The sequence below is a fragment of the Engystomops pustulosus genome, chromosome 1 (genome assembly GCF_040894005.1).
Source record: "Engystomops pustulosus chromosome 1, aEngPut4.maternal, whole genome shotgun sequence".
NCBI classification, from domain to species: domain Eukaryota; kingdom Metazoa; phylum Chordata; class Amphibia; order Anura; family Leptodactylidae; genus Engystomops; species Engystomops pustulosus.
In genome coordinates, this window is record NC_092411.1 from 265,095,108 (window position 1) to 265,113,817 (window position 18,710).

Below are 18,710 nucleotides of genomic sequence, written 5' to 3' on the forward strand. Positions count from 1 at the left end.
TCCTCTAGATCGTGCCTAACTTGTTTTGTGGGAAAACCCCTTTAATGGCTCTTCAAGAGGAGTGGATGCTATCTAAGCAGACCCCCGGTTTGAGACGTCGTCGTGAAGCTGTAACTCATCAAGGCCACAGGACAGTTTTCCTGCTTTTCATAAATTTCACCTAAAATCCACAAATCCTTAACTTTTTGTGAAAAGTGAGGGGGGTTTCCTATAATTGACATTTCTGTGGATTGGAAATAAGTGTCTGGTTGAGAAGGTTCCTACTGGTGGGAACCCAATTTGTTAGAATGGACGAATGCAAGTCCTATAGCTGCCAAGCATCAGCTGTGAAAGTCCCGTTGTAATCGCCTTGTGTTTCACCGCAGTCTGATGGACCTCCAGCAGCCAACAGAACCAAATCCAATTGCCGAGTGTGTTGTTTTTTTAAACTGGTCCCTGATCTAGAACTGTGGGAACGAAATGGATAGTTGATGAGTACTTCCAGCTGGAATATTCCTTTAAAGGAAATCTACCATAAAAATCCATAACGATAAACCAGGGACACTCACTCATAGATCCGGGCACCGTGACTGTGGTAATCTTCTTATATTTGTTATCCATGGCCTCTTTCCTTCTAAAATTAACTGAAATTATGCTAATTAGCCTAAAGGGCTCTGGGGGCATTACTAGAGCCCATCTATCCTGTAGCTTTACAGGCTGTTACACTGTTGAGCACTTCCCCTTTTATCATGCTTGATTTTGATTGTAGATTTCCTTTAGGCTACATGCACACTGCCGTGTGCCCGCCGCACCATAGCACGGCGGGCACATGGCAGCTCGGGGAGAGGAGGAGGAGGTGAGCACAGCTCACCCCCTCCCCTCTCCAAAGCGATATATGGCTGCGGCGCCGTAATTCGGGAAAAGATAGGAAATATCCTATCTTTTCTCGGGCTACGGAGCGGTACGGTGCAGCACACGTGCGTAGGGCGCCGTGAGCCCATAGAAGTGTATGCGGGACGTATATCGGCCGCATATACGTCCCCCATACTGTAGTGTGAATGTAGCCTTAAGATGTGAAAATTTCTTCTTCGATGCCATTCAGGTCAAGGACATGTTTTTACTCATGTAACATACAGAAATTTTGCCTTCATTTTTGCTATTTGATTTCTCGGAGGCAATGAAATGGAAAATAAAATAACTAATAAGTCTACAAATTTTAGTCAGACCTGTATGTTTCTTTGGTTGCAGGCTACAAGCAGACCCAGCGTAGTCTGATCCTTCAATCTCATTTATTTATTTTAAAAAAAAGGTGTCTGTGAATAGACCAGGGCACAGTCGTATCCTGCTCCGGATCTATATCATGCTGTAGTTAAGAACTATGTAGTTGTACTTTTAGACCAACTATTAGATGGTCTTGTTTACGTCGGCTCAGACTGTGGGGTAGGCCGCACCCCTTGCCGGACAAGTTGGAAAACGGACTGAAAAATCCTCTAAAACCTTGAATAAATGTTGCCCACAGGATTCCGAGTTGAAATTCCTCCAGCATTCTGGTGGAGACAGGTTGATATACCCGTTGTTTTCATTTTTTAGGTAAGGGACAAGTGGTAGAAACCATGGGGATTTTTTTGAATTTTAATTTTGAAGTCCTGCTTTGTACACAAGACCGTAAGATATTTTTATGGAGCTGATCACAGGAAAGGGACCAACTCGTAGAAGTAAGGGGGGAGATTTATCAGAAGTGTCCGAGAGCAGAATTGTTCTAGTTGTTCATGGCAACCAATCAGAGCTCGGCTTTCATTTTCCCACAAATGTTTATAAAATTAAAGCTGAGTTCTGATTGGTTTCCAGGGCAACTAGAACAGTTTTACCTCGGATGCTTCTGATAAATTTTCCCTATTGTCAGTAAATAGTACATTAAAATAAAATTGAAAAAATTTAAGCTAAGCTCTGATTGGTTGCTATGATGTACCGATTTATCTCCCATCACATAATAACGTATACATTGACAGCAATAATGTCTTTTAATACAAAGATACAAATATCTTACACATCAAATACATAAATTTATACTAATATATAGAAAACATTTGGGTGGTCATAGTTGATAGAAGCCGGTATATATCACCTCAGATTAATGCTACAGCTTGGGTTTTAGTTCACAGCGAGGCAGTAGCTTCAATTGGGGGAGATTTATCAGAAGTGTCTGAGGTAAAACTGTTCTAGTTGCCCATGGAAACCAATCAGAGCTCAGCTTTCATTTTATAAACAGTTGTAAGAAAATTAGAGCTAAGCTCTGATTGGTTGCTATGGGCAACTAGAACAGTTTTACCTCAGACACTTCTGATAACACACACACACACACACAAACCAACACACACACACACACACACACACACTTTTTTTATTTTAGAAACAAAATGGAAAAGAACAGTAAATGAATACCCCAACAAGCAATGGGTGAGGGGCCTATCTCTTAGTCTATGTTTGGAACATGTCCGCCATCTTGAAAGGCAAGTTTTTCCAATAGAAATGGTGATCATGTGGCATCAAAGAAGAGTGGTATTGTATTGGAAATTGTCACAATCAGATTTCCGATATTTCTTGTGATACGATGGTTATGGCAGAGATTCTCCGGTGAGCTCAGCTCTATGTCCAGCACAATACAACACATCACATCACATAGCTGTGCATCACAGGGTACGTTCCCGGTTGTTCTAGTAACTTGCTCTGTAGCTAACTCTTGGACCACAAGAAATATTATAAATCTGTAGCAATCAATTTCTGAGACACATCTGATCTTTGATATGTTACATGTCCACCTTTCCTTTGATCCACAATGGCGGCCATGTTCTGGACATAGGCTATAGGATAACCCCATCCATTACTTGCTCAGATATGTCATTTTTGCTTTAATTTCTGAAATAAAAGGGGGCACCAGGATTTTTTTACCTAATATATAGATAGAGTAGAAAGCGGGTAGCATTCCAAGATTCCAGATTCAAAAAAAGGTGATCTTTATTGAACAAGTCTTGATGTTTTACACCAACACGTCGCCACTTGTTCAATCAAGATCACCTTTTTTTGAATCTGGAACCTTAGATTGCTACCCTCTTTCTACACTATCTATCCACAAGAGGACCAAGCCAGGACCTATGGGGCGCTGCACCCCTCCTTGTACGGAGTTTGAATTCTACCACATATATATATATATATATATATATATATATATATATTGTATATGGTGGTGGAATTTATTAAGACTGCCCCATTCCCTCCATAACCCTCCCCCCCGCCCCCCCCCCCAGAGTAGATCCGGATTATAGTCTTGACTGATTTTTCTGGTAGTGACTATAGTATATACATCGAGCCTTTCATGCCATCCCCCCGCCATGCCTAAAGTTGGCCAAAGTGGTGTGTGGGGCGGGGAAGCCAGGAAACTGGCAAGGATAGGGCCTTATAAATTCACCCTGATTTTTTTTTTTTTAGTAAAATTGAGCTGGTCCAGCCATACCCATTTTTCTGGTACCCAATATATATATATATATATATATATATATATATATTATAATAATAATGTAATATATTTAAGAATACATGGAGTTCAAGGTAAGTCCCAATCATCATATATCATATCATACACTTGAGGGATTCACAATAATTTACTGTACAATGAGGAACGTGACAAACTGGTCAAATGACTGGAACCGCTGGAAACATTGGAAATTAAGATTGTACACGGATTGTCAATATCCAACAATCTTCAAGTGCTCAGATGTTACCGTAAGAATGATGTAACCTGTAAGAGTAGAAAGGGTTAATGCAGAACTAATATCAAGAAAGCTATCAAGCAAGACTATCAGGGATAAACATGGACTATAGAATATTGGTTTACAGAGCAGAGAAAGTGGGCAAGAGTTGAGTAACACTTCTCCTAGGGGTAAAAACCATAGCAGCTACTATGGGGCCCACAGTGTGAGGGTGCCCTGGCAATCTGGGGTATTTGGTGTGAATATGTTGTATGTGTGTGTGTGGTGTGTATGCTGCATATTATATTGTATGTATGTGGGAATTTGATGTATGTGTGTATATGTGATGTGTATTTTCTCTAGATGTGTGTGCATATGTGATGTTTCATGCTTTATGTCTGTGTATATGATGCAAGGGTATTCACTCACCGGCCACTTTATTAGGTACACCATGCTAGTAACGTGTTGGACCCCCTTTTGCCTTCAGAACTGCCTCAATTCTTCGTGACATAGATTCAACAAAGTGCTGAAAGCTCCTCAGAGATTTTGGTCCATATTGACATGATGGCATCACACAGTTGCCGCAGATTTGTCGGCTGCATATCCATGATGCGAATCTCCCGTTCCACCACATCCCAGATGTTACAGGGTACATTGTGGTCATAAAGGGATGGACATGGTCAGCAACAATACTCAGGTAGGCTGTGGCGTTGCAACGATGCTCAATTGGTACCAAGGGGCCCAAAGAGTGCCAAGAAAATATTCCCCACACCATGACACCACCACCACCAGCCTGAACCGTTGATACAAGGCAGGATGGATCCATGCTTTCATGTTGTTGACGCCAATTTCTGACCCTACCATCCGAATGTCGCAGCAGAAATCGAGACTCATCAGACCAGGCAACGTTTTTCTACTGTCCAATTTCGATGAGCTTGTGCAAATTGTAGCCTCAGTTTCCTGTTCTTAGCTGAAAGGAGTGGCACCCGGTGTGGTCTTCTGCTGCTGTAGCCCATCTGCCTCAAAGTTCGACGTACTGTGCGCTCAGAGATGCTCTTCTGCCTACCTTGGTTGTAACGGGTGGCGATTTGAGTCACTGTTGCCTTTCTATCAGCTCGAACCAGTCTGCCAATTCTCCTCTGACCTCTGGCATCAACAAGGCATTTCCGCCCACAGAACTGCCGCTCACTGGATGTTTTTTCTTTTTCGGACCATTCTCTGTAAACCCTAGAGATGGTTGTGCGTGAAAATCCCAGTAGATCAGCAGTTTCTGAAATACTCAGACCAGCCCTTCTGGCACCAACAACCATGCCACGTTCAAGGGCCCTCAAATCACCTTTCTTCCCCATACTGATGCTCGGTTTGAACTGCAGGAGATTGTCTTGACCATGTCTACATGCCTAAATGCCATGTTGCCGCCATGTGATTGGCTGATTAGAAATTAAGTGTTAACGAGCAGTTGGACAGGTGTACCTAATAAAGTGGCCGGTGAGTGTATATTGTGTGAATATACTGTGTGAGATTGTAACTCACATGTCTGAGTATACAAATATGTATATTTTGGAGAGAAGGAGGCCCCTATTCAGGAGTCTGCTATAGGGCCCTGCCTCTCATAGTTACGCCCCTGACTTCTTCCTCAAATTTATTGGATGTGTCCCCCAAATAAATCCCCAAATTCATGTGACAGACACATATGACCCAGACTAGTGTTATAATGGGCTTGATGGTGTTACTTTCCAAGCACCGTTTGGTTAGATACTATATGGTGATATTGGGTTCTTCAGTTACTGGAAGGCAGAATTATTTATAGCAACTGCATAGATGTGTGTGTTTCATTTATTGTATAGTGATACTTAAAGGGGTTCTCAGGAGGTGGAAAAACATGGCTGCAGTCTGACAAAAACAGCGCCTCACCTGACCATGGGTAGTGTGTGGTATTGCAACTAAGCTCCATTCATTTCTATACAGCTGAGCTGCAGTACTGGCAGTAACCATGGTCGGGTGTGGTGCTGTTTTGGGAAGACTGCTGCTATGTGTTTCCACCTCCTGAGAACCCCTTTAATAGTTGACACTGCTGAACAATAACTGAATACGGTCATTTTGTAGCTGTATTATGGTGTTTTTCAGTTACTATGTGGTATTATTTGCATATGTTCCCCAGAATCTGTAAAGCGCTACAGAATTTGTTGGTGCTATATAAATAAAGATTATTATTATTATAATTAGTAACTACCTATTGAGATTTGCATGTTAACTTCACCTGGTTTATGTTGGTGACTAGTCACAGTATGGTGGTGTTATGTAGTAATGGCATGGCGGTAAGTTAAAGGTGTATTCCCACAAAGACAAGTTTCTTATATGTACTCAGGATAACAAAATAACTTATTAACAGAAATACAGCATTTCACAGATATAATTCAAAACTGTCTCTATCAGTCCTGCTGTACACAATTTCAGTTGCCCCTAGACACGACCCAGTAACTTCTGACTTGGGGTCGGATGGCCGCTATCTTGGATGAGATCGTGCAGATGAGATTTCTGTCTGTCTATGCTGTGTGGCTGTAGCCACGCCCCCTGCACGGAGCTCAGAGACACAGACACTGATTCACATCCTGTCAGCACATGGTGAGCAGAGAGAGAGGCTGTAAACTACAAGCTACAAGGAGATAAGTGATCCGGAAGAAGGGGGAGGCAGGTGGATATCTGTGAGACGTAGCAGAGCTCATAGTGTAATGGTCTATCAGCCTCTGTGTAATCATCTCATGCATCTCTCATCTGTCTCTTCTCTCTCTATGTGTCAGTGTGTTAGTACCATGTCAGAAGCCAGATGAAAGTGTATATACACCTGTACCCTGATAATGTAACCACATTGTCACCCCACAAAACTAAATGGGTCATATTGTGTTTGCTTAGAGAGGCCCCACCCACACAGTGGGATTTTGCACTAAGGAGTCGAGGGAGCGAAAGGAGCTAAAACAGCAATAAAACTGTAACATTGTAAATTAAAGGGTTAAAATGATCTTTATTGTGTATCACTAGCGGATAGAAATGTGAGAATTGTCTTTCGTGGGAAAACCCCTTTAAAGGGCACCTACCACCACGAATCTACCTATAAAGGTAGATCGGGTGGTAGGTGGATGTATGGGACGTGAGTATAGCCCTTTTTAGAGCTAATCCTCACGTCCCCGCTAGCGTAGCATAAACTTTATTGACCGAATATGTTAATTTAATTAAGCGGCTACCGGGGCGTGGAGTAGCCGGACACGAGGCTACACGGCGCGGCTACTCCACGCCCCAGTAGCTGCTTTCCCCCGCCTACCCTGTGATCTTCGGCGCGCAGCTCCTGGCAGCTGCGCGCCCTCGTCCGAGAAGCCGGAGTTCTGCGCATGCGCAGTAACTCCGGCCAAGATGCGCGATCTCGGGAACGAGGCCGGAGTTACTGCGCATGCGCAGAACTCCGGCTTCTCGGACGAGGGCTCGCAGCTGCCAGGAGCTGCGCGCCGAAGATCACAGGGTAGGCGGGGGAAAGCAGCTACTGGGGCGTGGAGTAGCCGCGCCGTGTAGCCTCGTGTCCGGCTACTCCACGCCCCGGTAGCCGCTTAATTAAATTAACATATTCGGTCAATAAAGTTTATGCTAGGCTAGCGGGGACGTGAGGATTAGCTCTAAAAAGGGCTATCCTCACGTCCCATACATCCACCTACCACCCGATCTACCTTTATAGGTAGATTCGTGGTGGTAGGTTCCCTTTAATGTTGTTTTCTTCACTTTATGATTGGTGTTCTTTTGTTGTATGGCAGTATAATTTAGTTACCATTTGTGTGTGTTATTCATTTCTGTAATGTGTCTAGCATAGGAGAAAGGTTAATAGTGACTGCCCCCCAGTCTTTTGACTTGTCCGTATTCCTAAATTTGTAGAATAACAATAACAACATGACATATTATACAGTTTATACTCACAGTGAGGATCCTATCTTAGCGGTGGAGCTAAGGAGAAAGCAAAGATGAAATTGTAAGAAGGAATGTGAGTAAAAACTCCAAATATTATTCTTTTCTATCGTTTTCACTATATCTCCCAGTGGAATCTCCACTTTTTGTTTGTAAAATACAAGAACATATTGTTTAAAGGCAAATGACACAAATCCCAAAGTTTTTCCTTTAGACACATCCTCATCTTATGTCACAATTAGAAGAGAAAAAATATATATAAAAAAATCTTCCCTGTGTCCCAGGATCATAGATAACATTCCTTCTTCTCCCAGCATTGTGACAGGTTGTAATCTTCAGTATTACAAACAGATTGTTAAATCTTGCTCTAAGATCATTGGTTGTTGTTCACCAGCCAAATATTATAACCATCTTCTGTCTAATGCTCAGCATGAGTGACCTCAGGCCCAAACCTAGATGTTACCTACACCACAACCCTTTCAGAAGATAGGAATCTTCAGATACTTATATAGGAGTTAAAGGAAACCTACCATCTTGGATCTACCTATTAAGTTGGGTGGTTCAGCTAATAAATGCTAGTGTAGCCCTTTTTAGGGCTAATCTTTTAGTGGCTGCTGCGTTTGGAAAAGTTTTATTGCCCTAATATGCAAATTTGTGAAAGAGGCTACTGGGGTGTGGAGTAGTTGCAGCGGAGGCTACATGGCGCGGCTACTCCATGCCCATTGACTCTTTGGAAGTCAAAAAAGTCGGGAGGTTGGGCTTGCCAACACAGCTCTATGACAGTGTTATGGCAGCAGGTTTTGGGTTGGGGGTCAGTGGGCACTGCACTTTTGTCTTATGCCCCATGCACAAGACTGTGGGGCACATTTACTCAGAACAGTGCAGTGTGTACTATGTGCAGTTTCCTGTGTAGTCTGCAGGGGGCGCCAGTTTTTAGGATTTTTTGCACCCGTTCTTCATGAATCTGACACCCCCTGCACGACAGAGTGCACCAACATTTTTCTTTTGGTGCATCTTTAACATAGGGCGTGCAACACAATTCGGACTTTAGTGCACAGCCCAGTTGAGCACCAGAACACCCTCTACAGTGAAGAATTTGTGTCGCAATGTGACTAGCGCAGCCGTGACACAAATGTAGCACAGACACTTCTTAAATACCTGTGCAAGATGTTTGCACTGAAAAGAACATGCAAAGTCCGCCTCATGTCCTGTATATAGGAGACGTTGTTTTTTTGGCTAGCAGGGATCTATTCCTGTCTGAGTTTGCAGATTTTTCTTATTGTCATCGACAAGTGAAGAAACCTCACATGCCAAACAATAAACCATGAGCCTGTTGGCAGCTCGAGAGAACACAATTGGGCACATTTACTAAGGGTCCGGACGGCGGATTTTGGTGCAATCGCTTCGGCTTGCATGCGACACAAATCGGGGGCCGTGGCCGACGGACAACCCGACTGATTCGGACAAACCACGGGATTTACAAATTGTGTCGCATAACAATGCACTCACATACACCAGGAAGAAGAAGGTGAACTCAGGCGGACCTCAGCAGGGAAGTGACACATGCAGGAAAATGGATGCACGATCTTGAAGAATCGCGCCGGACTTCATCCTCGCCGGACAATGCACCTCGGGGATCGCGGCAGGACAAGGTAAGTAAATCTGCCCCAATGTTTGTGTGTATGAGGCCTTGGCAATGCTGATGCTCCAAGTCCAGGTCTTGGCATATGATGTTTTTATTACACTCAAACCAAATTTTAAAAAAACCTTTGTAGTGTAATGAATGAACATGTAAGTAAATTGTAGAGAGGTGATTTGCTTACCAGATCTGGTACACCCAGGAGTAAACATTGAGCAAAGATGGTCATACTCGATGAGCCCTAAAGCCTCCACCAGGTGGTCTCTGTAAGTTCTCATCCCATCCTCCGGTTTCCTTAACCATATCCTCAGCATCTGGTATTTTTGTTCCCGTATGTTATTGTTCTGCCTCCGACATTCCTCCATCTCTGTCTTTGTGACCTTTAGAAGTCTCATCAAGTGAATCCAGTCATCATCTTTGATATGTTTAATCAAATAATAGAGATTAGCATCATCAAAATCTATAGGCAGAAGAAAACATAACATTACGTGACAATTATTCATTTGCCATTTCGTGTGTCAATAAATCTATTATTTAACCCCTCACCCCACAGCCCGTTTCCTTTTTTATCTTCCCGATTCATACTCCCCACATTTCAAAAGAGTTAACTTTCTATTCTTTCAGTTTACAGAAACACATGAGGGTTTGTAATATGTGGGGCAAGTTGTACTTTCTACTGGCTCCATTTAATTTGCCTTGCAATGTTATTGCAAATGTGCTGGATTTTACCCCAGCCATTAAGTAAAGCAGCATTTCTGCGCCTTTTTTGCTACTCTTTCTCCTGTAGTGAGCAGTGTATCTGAAGTCCTGTACACAACTTAGAGGCAATTGACGGAAGCTAAAGGAACGGATAAATGTTTACATATGCACAGTATATTTCCATTAATGTTGCTTCTCACTGATGAGATTAGACTTTCTGTAAGGAGTTAAGTCATTAGACACTTTATCAGGCTCCTGTATCTATTGGCTGTCAGTGGATACAGGGCGTAGGCCCGTTCCACACTTCCCACATAAAGGTGATTTGCACAAACTGCTATTATAAAGAAGAAAGACAGGGGAAAAGAAGGGCACACGAAACAGATTAGTATGATAAAGTAAATTACAAAGTTTACTATTATCACCTGCACTCCCTTAATGTGCAGTCCCTTTATATATGTGTCCTTTATGCAACTTTGTCAAAAGTTTAGTTCGAATTTAAGAAGCGCACCGTAGTACATGTCAAGACAGCAGCCCCTTTATATATGCGTGCCATTGTATGATTAAACCGGCACAAAAGAGGCAGAGATTGGAGGGTGTCTCTGCACAGGGACCACGACCGGGCCAAAAGGGAGAGTTGTCTAACTCCAGGCCCCGCTGAGGCAGTGGGCCCTGACAACTGACCTGGTGCTGCAGGCCCCCTGTGTGCAGGGTCATTTGCAGCACTGCCTGCACTCTCTATCCTATCTTTTTACTCTGCAGTTTGGGTCAGTGAGAAGAGAGGAGGCGACGAAGCACAGCAGGAGATTATGGCGGCCTATATCTGCCCGGGGAGCGGGTGCTGATCTCTGTGAGTAACCCCCTGCCTCCCATAATACCCCAGAAATTTCCACCAGGACTCCTCTTGTTACACCACACTGGTAGTGACTTACGGTTTGTGGGTTCCATGGATGAAAGAGCTAAAAGGAATAAAAGAAAAACATAACATGAACAAACAGTTTATGATAATAAAAAAATAACTATAGAAATGCCTATAAATAAATAATGGCCCAGGGAAATGTGCTGTGAATTTCCAATGACCAGAAGTTTCTGGATACATTAGACCTTAAAATTCCAACTTTTTTTTTTTTAACTGTACACAAACAGACGGTTAATGGGGAGGGTTGTACCTGTCGCCACTTGCTTTAGTTGTTCCATTTTTGCCTTGAATTCAGCTTCAAGTTCCCTCAAATGTCTGCTGTTTCTTCTTTTTGATGGACCTGGAGCTTAAGAGTAAAAGGAGAAGATTTTACCTGCTAAATCCTCATCTCACAGGATTTGAACTACCGCAATGCCTCGATACATAAAAGTTTGATATAACCTAAACGCCTGCGGCCCCCAACCTGCTAGTTGTTTGCCCTAGTGTACACAGAGCGCAGAGCTCTCTGTAGTGGTCAGTATAATAATTTGTTTTTACATGTAACAATACCTAGTGAAATAAACGTATTCATAAAGGCTCTTTACAGGCTCCTCTAAAATAATAGTTACTTACCACTCTGCGCTCTTCTGACTCTCAGTCACCAAAGGTGAATGTAGCAGGAACTTGCGTTACTAACTTAAAGGACATCTACCACCAGGATTGTAAACCAAGCACACTGACATGCTGGTGTGTGCCCCTCTAGCAGGATCTGCTCTTCTTTATGCTTCCTATGCACTTGTTTAAAGGGAAAAATGTTAAAAGTTATGCAAATGAGCCCGAGGGGCTCCAGTAACAGAGCCCCTTGGGCTCATTTGCATAATTTCGAAAACCTTTTTTGTTAAAACCAGGGCATAAGAAGCTAAAAGAAGAGCAGATCCTGCCATAGGGGGTTCACACCAGTATGTCAATGTGCTTGGTTTACAATCCTTCATCCTGGTGGTAGAAGTCCTTTAAAACCCCTTAGGGACGTGGCCCTTTTTCAGTTTTACATTTTCATTTTTCACTCCCCACCTTCAAAAATCTGTAACTTTTTTTTATTTTTCCATGTAAAGAGCTCTGTTTGGGCTTGTTTTCTGCGTAACAAATTGAACTTCATAGTGATGGTATTTATTATTCCATGTCGTATACTGGGAAGCGGGAAAAAAATTCAGAATGCAGTGAAAATGATGAAAAACCGCATTTGCGCCGTTTTCTTGTGGGCTTGGATTTTACAGCTTTCACTGAGCGCCCCAAATCACATGTCTATTTTATTCTTTGGTTTATTATGATCACGAGGATACCAAATTTGTACAGGTTTTATAATGTTTTCATACATTTAAAAAAATTAAAACCTTCTGTACAAAAAAAGAATTGTTCATTTTGCCAACTTCTGGCACTAATAACTTTTTCATACTTCAGTGCACGGAGCTGTGGGTGGTGTCATTTTTTGCGACTTTTGATGACATTTTTAATGCTTTCATTTTTAGGACTGTATGGGCTTTTGATCACTTTTTAATCAAATTTTTTATATTTTTCAAAATGGCAAAAAAGTGGCATTTTCGAATTTGGGCACCAATTTCCGTTATGGGAGTTAAACGCTGGGAAAAATCGCTAATATATTTTGATAGATTTTTTAAACTTTTATGGATGAAAAACCAAGCACATTAACCCGAGTTTAGATGCGCTTGGTTTTCATGGCAATTGTGATGGGTTTGTACCTCTACAGCTATTCCCCTAAAAGCAATTCTAAACAACGCAATTTCAATAAATGCAAACATGGGATTTACCATCTTGGATGGGTCTGTTGGAGTACTGAGAGACCTTCACTATAACAACTGAAAGTGTATCGATGCCGTCTTCCACAAGCGCAGACAGTTTTTCTACTATAAAAGAAATGAAAAAGCAGCTGTTATTATTGACTTATTGTCACGATACTGGTGATATATTGCTGGAATCCAATAGCAGGGACTAGACAGGACACTGGAAGCACCAAGGGTGGACACAGGAGGTGCAGCGAGCAGACTGGGAAACAGTAGTACTACAACAGGCAGGTAATCAGAACTTGCAAAAGCCAGGAGAACAATCTGGGAGGAGTAGTTCAGCAAGCAGAAGGGAGGAACAATCCGGAGAAGGAGTTCCAAGCAAGAGGACTGTCCAAGCAGGAGCTATACACAATACTCAAGCAATGTCTACTGAGCAGGACAGGAAATATATACCAAACAGGAAGTAAGATGGCACCCGGTTGAGACAACATCCACCATCTTAACTGAGGGCAAACTTGAGGGCAAGGCAAACTAAATGGGGAAAGGCAGACCATGCCTGACATTACTCCCACCTCAACAGCGGCCTCTGGACGGCACTTGATTCGGCCTATTAGGATGTCTTTGATGAAACTGTTTGATCAGTCTAGGAGCATTAACATTATTCACAGGTTCCCAGGAATTCTCTTCAGGTCCATAACCTTGCCACTTAATAAGATACTGTAGGCGGTTCCTAAAAATTCTTGAGTCCAAGATTTTCTCCACCACAAACTGTTCTTCTCCGTCTATCTCCACAGTATTGGGAGGAGGAAGTTCTCGTTCCGGAAAAGGATTGGGTATGACAGGCTTTAAAAGAGATACATGGAAAACAGGATGAATCTTCATAAATTGCGGGAGTTTGAGTCGAACAGCTACTGGACTAATTATCCCCATAATCTTGTAAGGTCCGACAAATTTCTGTCCCAGTTTTGATGAAGGAACCTTAAGTTTCAGATTTCTGGTGGACAGCCATACCTTATCCCCAATCTTAAAAACTGGTGCTGGTCTACGGTGCTTATCTGCAGTCTTCTTGTAATTGTCTTGGGCGGTCTCTAGTGTTCTTTTCAATAATTCCAAATTTTGCTGTAGCATAGAAATCCTTTCCTCTACCGCAGGAATAGATGCCATGGTGGGAAATTTTGGAAGGATATTTGGATGATAGCCTACATTTGCAAAAAAGGGAGTTTGTTTGGTGGAAGCGTTTTGAGTGTTGTTATAGGAAAACTCAGCAATTGGGAGCAGATCTATCCAGTCATCTTGCAAATGGCAAATATAACACCGGAGATACTGTTCAAGAGTCTGATTTGTGCGTTCCGTCTGCCCGTTAGACTGAGGATGAAATGCGGTTGATAAATTGATTCTGATATCAAGTGCCTTGCAAAAACTTCGCCAAAATTTTGATGTAAATTGCACTCCACGATCCGAGACAACTTCATCAGGGACTCCATGAAGACGGAACACATTATGGACTACTAAATCAGCGGTGTGTTTCGCAGAAGGTAGACCCGTACATGGAATGAAATGTGCAGCTTTGGTGAGCCGGTCCACTACTACCAGGATAGTATCTTTACCTTTAGAAGGGGGTAGATCTACAATGAAGTCCATAGATATAGAACCCCAGGGACGAGAGGGGACTGCCAAAGGCTGTAATAAGCCTGTGGGTGAGGAACGTGGTGTCTTGCATCTGGCGCAAATATCACAGGACTTGACATATTTTCTTACATCCCCTTTAAAACTGGGCCACCAGAAGAAACGGGCTAAGAATTCTTGGGTCTTCTGTACTCCTCTGTGACCAGCTAATTTTGAATCGTGGACTAATTGTAGAATCTTTAATCTTACTGTTTCGGGTACATACAGCTGTTGCCCATGAGTCCACATCTTGTTTTTAAGCATTAAATGTAAGTCATCTGGTGGTCGAGATAACAAAGTGTCGGTGTCATAGGCTACTCGTATTTCTTCAAGCAAGTCTTTATTATGAATTACTCCAACAAAATTAGATTCAGGAAGGATGGTCTTTGGTGGAACTGTAGAAGAGTCATTGGAGAATATTCTGGACAAAGCATCAGCTTTACCATTACGGGAACCAGGCCTATATGAGATCACAAAATTAAATTGATTGAGAAACAGACTCCAACGAGCTTGACGAGGGGACAAACACTTGGCAGATCTCATGAATTCCAAGTTACGGTGGTCAGTCAGAACTATTATTTGCTGTGAGGCTCCCTGAAGAAGATGTCTCCATTCCTTAAAGGCTGCAATGATGGCTAGCAATTCTTTGTTCCCCACATCATAATTCTTTTCAGCAGGTGATAAGCGTTGGGAAAAATAAGCACAGGGGTGCAATAAGCTTTTCTCTCCTCTTCTCTGTGACAGAATAGCTCCTATGGCGCAGTCTGAAGCATCTACTTCTATGATGAAAGCAAGTTCTGGATCGGGATGAACTAATATAGGAGCTGTCGTAAATTTGGATTTTAGCCGAGAAAAGGATTCCTGTGCTTCAAAAGACCATGTAAAAACGTTCTTTTTCTTAGTCAGCTGTGTGATAGGGGCGATTACTTCTGAGAAATTTTTAATAAAACGTCTATAAAAATTGGCAAAACCTATAAAACGTTGTACGTCCTTCAAGTTCTTAGGAGTAGGCCAGTCAATAATTGCTTTGATCTTGCTGGGGTCCATCTGCAATCCGTGAGGCGAAATTATGTAGCCGAGGAATTGGATCTCAGTCTGATGGAATTCACATTTTTCAATCTTAATGTAGAGATGATTTTTTCTTAATCTTTCTAAAATGAGCATCACATGATGTTGATGTTCTTCCACCGTGTTGGAAAAGATCAAGATATCGTCTAGGTAGATAACTACAAACTGGTCCAGAAGATCTCTGAAAATATCATTGACAAGATGTTGGAAGGTGGCTGGGGCATTACATAAGCCAAAGGGCATAACGAGATATTCAAAGTGTCCATAACGTGATCTGAAAGCTGTCTTCCATTCATCCCCGGGTCTTATGCGGACTAAATTATAGGCACCACGTAGGTCTAATTTGGTGAAGATTTTAGCATGTCGTACTCTCTCTAGAAGCTCGGGGATCAGTGGTAAAGGATAACGGTTTTTAATAGTAATTTTATTTAGCTCACGGTAGTCGATGCACGGTCTTAGTGAGCCATCTTTTTTCTTTACAAAGAATATGGGAGCCCCTGCTGGCGAGGAAGATGGACGGATGAACCCTTTAGCTCGATTCTCTTCTATATAGTCCTTAAGGGCCTGTAGTTCTGGGCCTGCCAAAGGGTAGATGTTTCCAAAAGGTATAGATGCACCAGGAAGCAACTCTATGGGGCAATCATATGGTCGATGTGGAGGGAGTTTATCTGCATTTTGTTTGTCACAGACATCTGCAAATTCCTTGTATACAAGAGGTAATTCTTTTGTCTTGACATCCTGTACTGACTTCTCACGACTTTGTTCAGACTGGTGTGCCAGAGGAGAATCACCTGTTGGGAAACATACTTCCTTAGTTTCCCAGTTGATAACAGGATTCTGTGCCTGTAACCAGGGCAAACCTAGGATAACCGGAAAATGTGGAGATGAAATCAATAGAAATGGTAGAACTTCACGGTGATGGGGTGTTATAATGACTTCAAGTGGCTCTGTTTCTTGATCCACTGGCCCTGAACTCAGTGGAGAACCATCCACAGTCTCCATTACCATGGGTGAAAGTTTTTTACAACACTTTACCCCATGCTTCAAAGCAAAAGAGAGGTCCATGAAGTTGCCACTAGCTCCGGAATCCACCATAGCAGAGGTGGGTATCCACTGAGAATTAATCAGAAGCTTGATTCGCAGAAAACAATGGGAGTCTTTATTCTCTTTCTTAATATGAGGAGCCACTGAAGAAATGGAATGGATTACTGTATTCTCAGGTAATTCAGCTTCAGAAGCAGTTGATTCCACCTCAGAAAAGTCAGGATCCGCAAGGGCTGCTACAAACTTCCGTGGGCGGCTAGGGCAGTTGATAAGGAAGTGGTCAGACTTCCCACAGTAAAGGCACAAGTTCTCCCGCAGCCTACGCTCCCTTCGGTCACTGCTTTCCCTTCGAGATACGGAATCTACTTGCATAGGCTCACTCACTGGTTCCCGGGAAATTTTCCTTTGGGGTTCCCTGGAGATAGAGACAGGGAGAGAGGAAGGTTGATTAATATCATGATTCCAGGTAGCCCATCTCTCTTGTCTTCGTTCAGACAGTCGGGTGTCAATTCGAATGCAATGGTTAATAAAGGCATCCAATTCTACGGGGGCCTCTGCACGAGCAAGTTCATCTTTTAAGGAGCTAGATAGCCCTTTTCTGAAAAAAGATAATTTTGCTGCATCATTCCAATCAGTGTCGATAGCCCACCTCTTGAAATCCATTGCATATTCAGTGACTGGGCGTCTGCCCTGGCGTAAGGCTAGTAATGATGCTTCAGCTGTGGCAGCACGATTGGGGTCATCAAACATCTGACTCATGGCATCGATGAAGTACTCTAAGTTGTTCAGCCGGGCATCTTCAGTCTCAATTAATGGATTTGCCCAAGCGATGGCTTTATGTGTCAACAACATAATTATACACAAGACTTTAGATTTGTCCGTAGGAAACAGAGTAGGATTTGCAGCAAAGTATAAGCGACACTGGTTGAGGAATCCCCGGAATTTGTCGCGGTCTCCACCAAATCTGAATGGTGGCAATTTAGGCACTGTTGTAGCTGCTGGGATCTGTGGTGTAGTCTGATTCTCCAAATGGGCTATCCGATCAGACAGCGTCTGCACAGTATTGCGTAGATCTTGAATTGCTTGTCCATAAACCTGGGTGTTGTGATTGGACTGTCCTTTAAAGGCATCATATGCATTTTTGAAAGTCTGCATCTCAGTATGCATATTAGTCACAGTAGTTTGGAGTTGTTTAATATGAACCTCCAAGTTTCCAGTCCCGGCGGACTCCATCTTTAGGGCTTGAGTATCCTGTCACGATACTGGTGATATATTGCTGGAATCCAATAGCAGGGACTAGACAGGACACTGGAAGCACCAAGGGTGGACACAGGAGGTGCAGCGAGCAGACTGGGAAACAGTAGTACTACAACAGGCAGGTAATCAGAACTTGCAAAAGCCAGGAGAACAATCTGGGAGGAGTAGTTCAGCAAGCAGAAGGGAGGAACAATCCGGAGAAGGAGTTCCAAGCAAGAGGACTGTCCAAGCAGGAGCTATACACAATACTCAAGCAATGTCTACTGAGCAGGACAGGAAATATATACCAAACAGGAAGTAAGATGGCACCCGGTTGAGACAACATCCACCATCTTAACTGAGGGCAAACTTGAGGGCAAGGCAAACTAAATGGGGAAAGGCAGACCATGCCTGACACTTATATTAGAAAAAATATACTATATAAAAGGATATATACTATATGTTCATATTTTTGTTAAAGAGTTACTGTCATTTGAGATACATTTTTATAATGTGTGTTCTGGGGTTGTCAACATTTTTCTTAGATACTTCATTAAGAAATTATGTTTTGTGTGTTAAGAGACATACTGCAAAGTGCCCCTTATTAACATGTTACTTCTCCATTGTCAAGGCAGATTCATCTACCAGGCTGAAGACAAGATTCTCCTTTCTGCTCTCTCCCTGGCTGTAGCATTATTTTTAAACATCAAGCTGAAAGTGAAGGGATTGATCCTCACTGCTCAGAGTTGTGTAAGCAAATACTGGAATATAAGATGTGAGCTCATAGTCATCAACATCAAGCGGAAAGTGAAAGGGTTGATCCTCACTGCTCAGAGCTGTGTAAACAAATACTGGGAGATAAGATGTGAGCTCATAGTAATCAACATCAAGCTGAAAGTGAAAGGGTTGATCCTCACTGCTCAGAGCTGTGTAAACAAATACTGGGAGATAAGATGTGAGCTCACAGTCATCCCTAATGACACACACTG

General features: G+C 42.6%; 1 protein-coding gene across 2 annotated transcripts in view; it reads right to left on the reverse strand.

Annotated features, from left to right (window-relative positions):
• Positions 1-3,287: 3,287 nt before the first annotated feature.
• The window catches only part of LOC140112844 (uncharacterized), a 35,641-nt gene continuing 20,218 nt past the window's right edge, over positions 3,288-18,710 (reverse strand). For both annotated transcript variants that reach the window (XM_072132612.1, XM_072132611.1), the window contains 6 exons: positions 12,733-12,828; positions 11,178-11,273; positions 10,941-10,967; positions 9,497-9,772; positions 7,686-7,712; positions 3,288-3,775 (listed from right to left, as the gene is read on the reverse strand). In XM_072132612.1, coding sequence (XP_071988713.1) covers positions 7,696-7,712; positions 9,497-9,772; positions 10,941-10,967; positions 11,178-11,273; positions 12,733-12,828 — 512 coding nt within the window. In that variant the 3' untranslated portion in view covers positions 3,288-3,775; positions 7,686-7,695. The remainder of the gene's footprint in view (positions 3,776-7,685; positions 7,713-9,496; positions 9,773-10,940; positions 10,968-11,177; positions 11,274-12,732; positions 12,829-18,710) is intronic.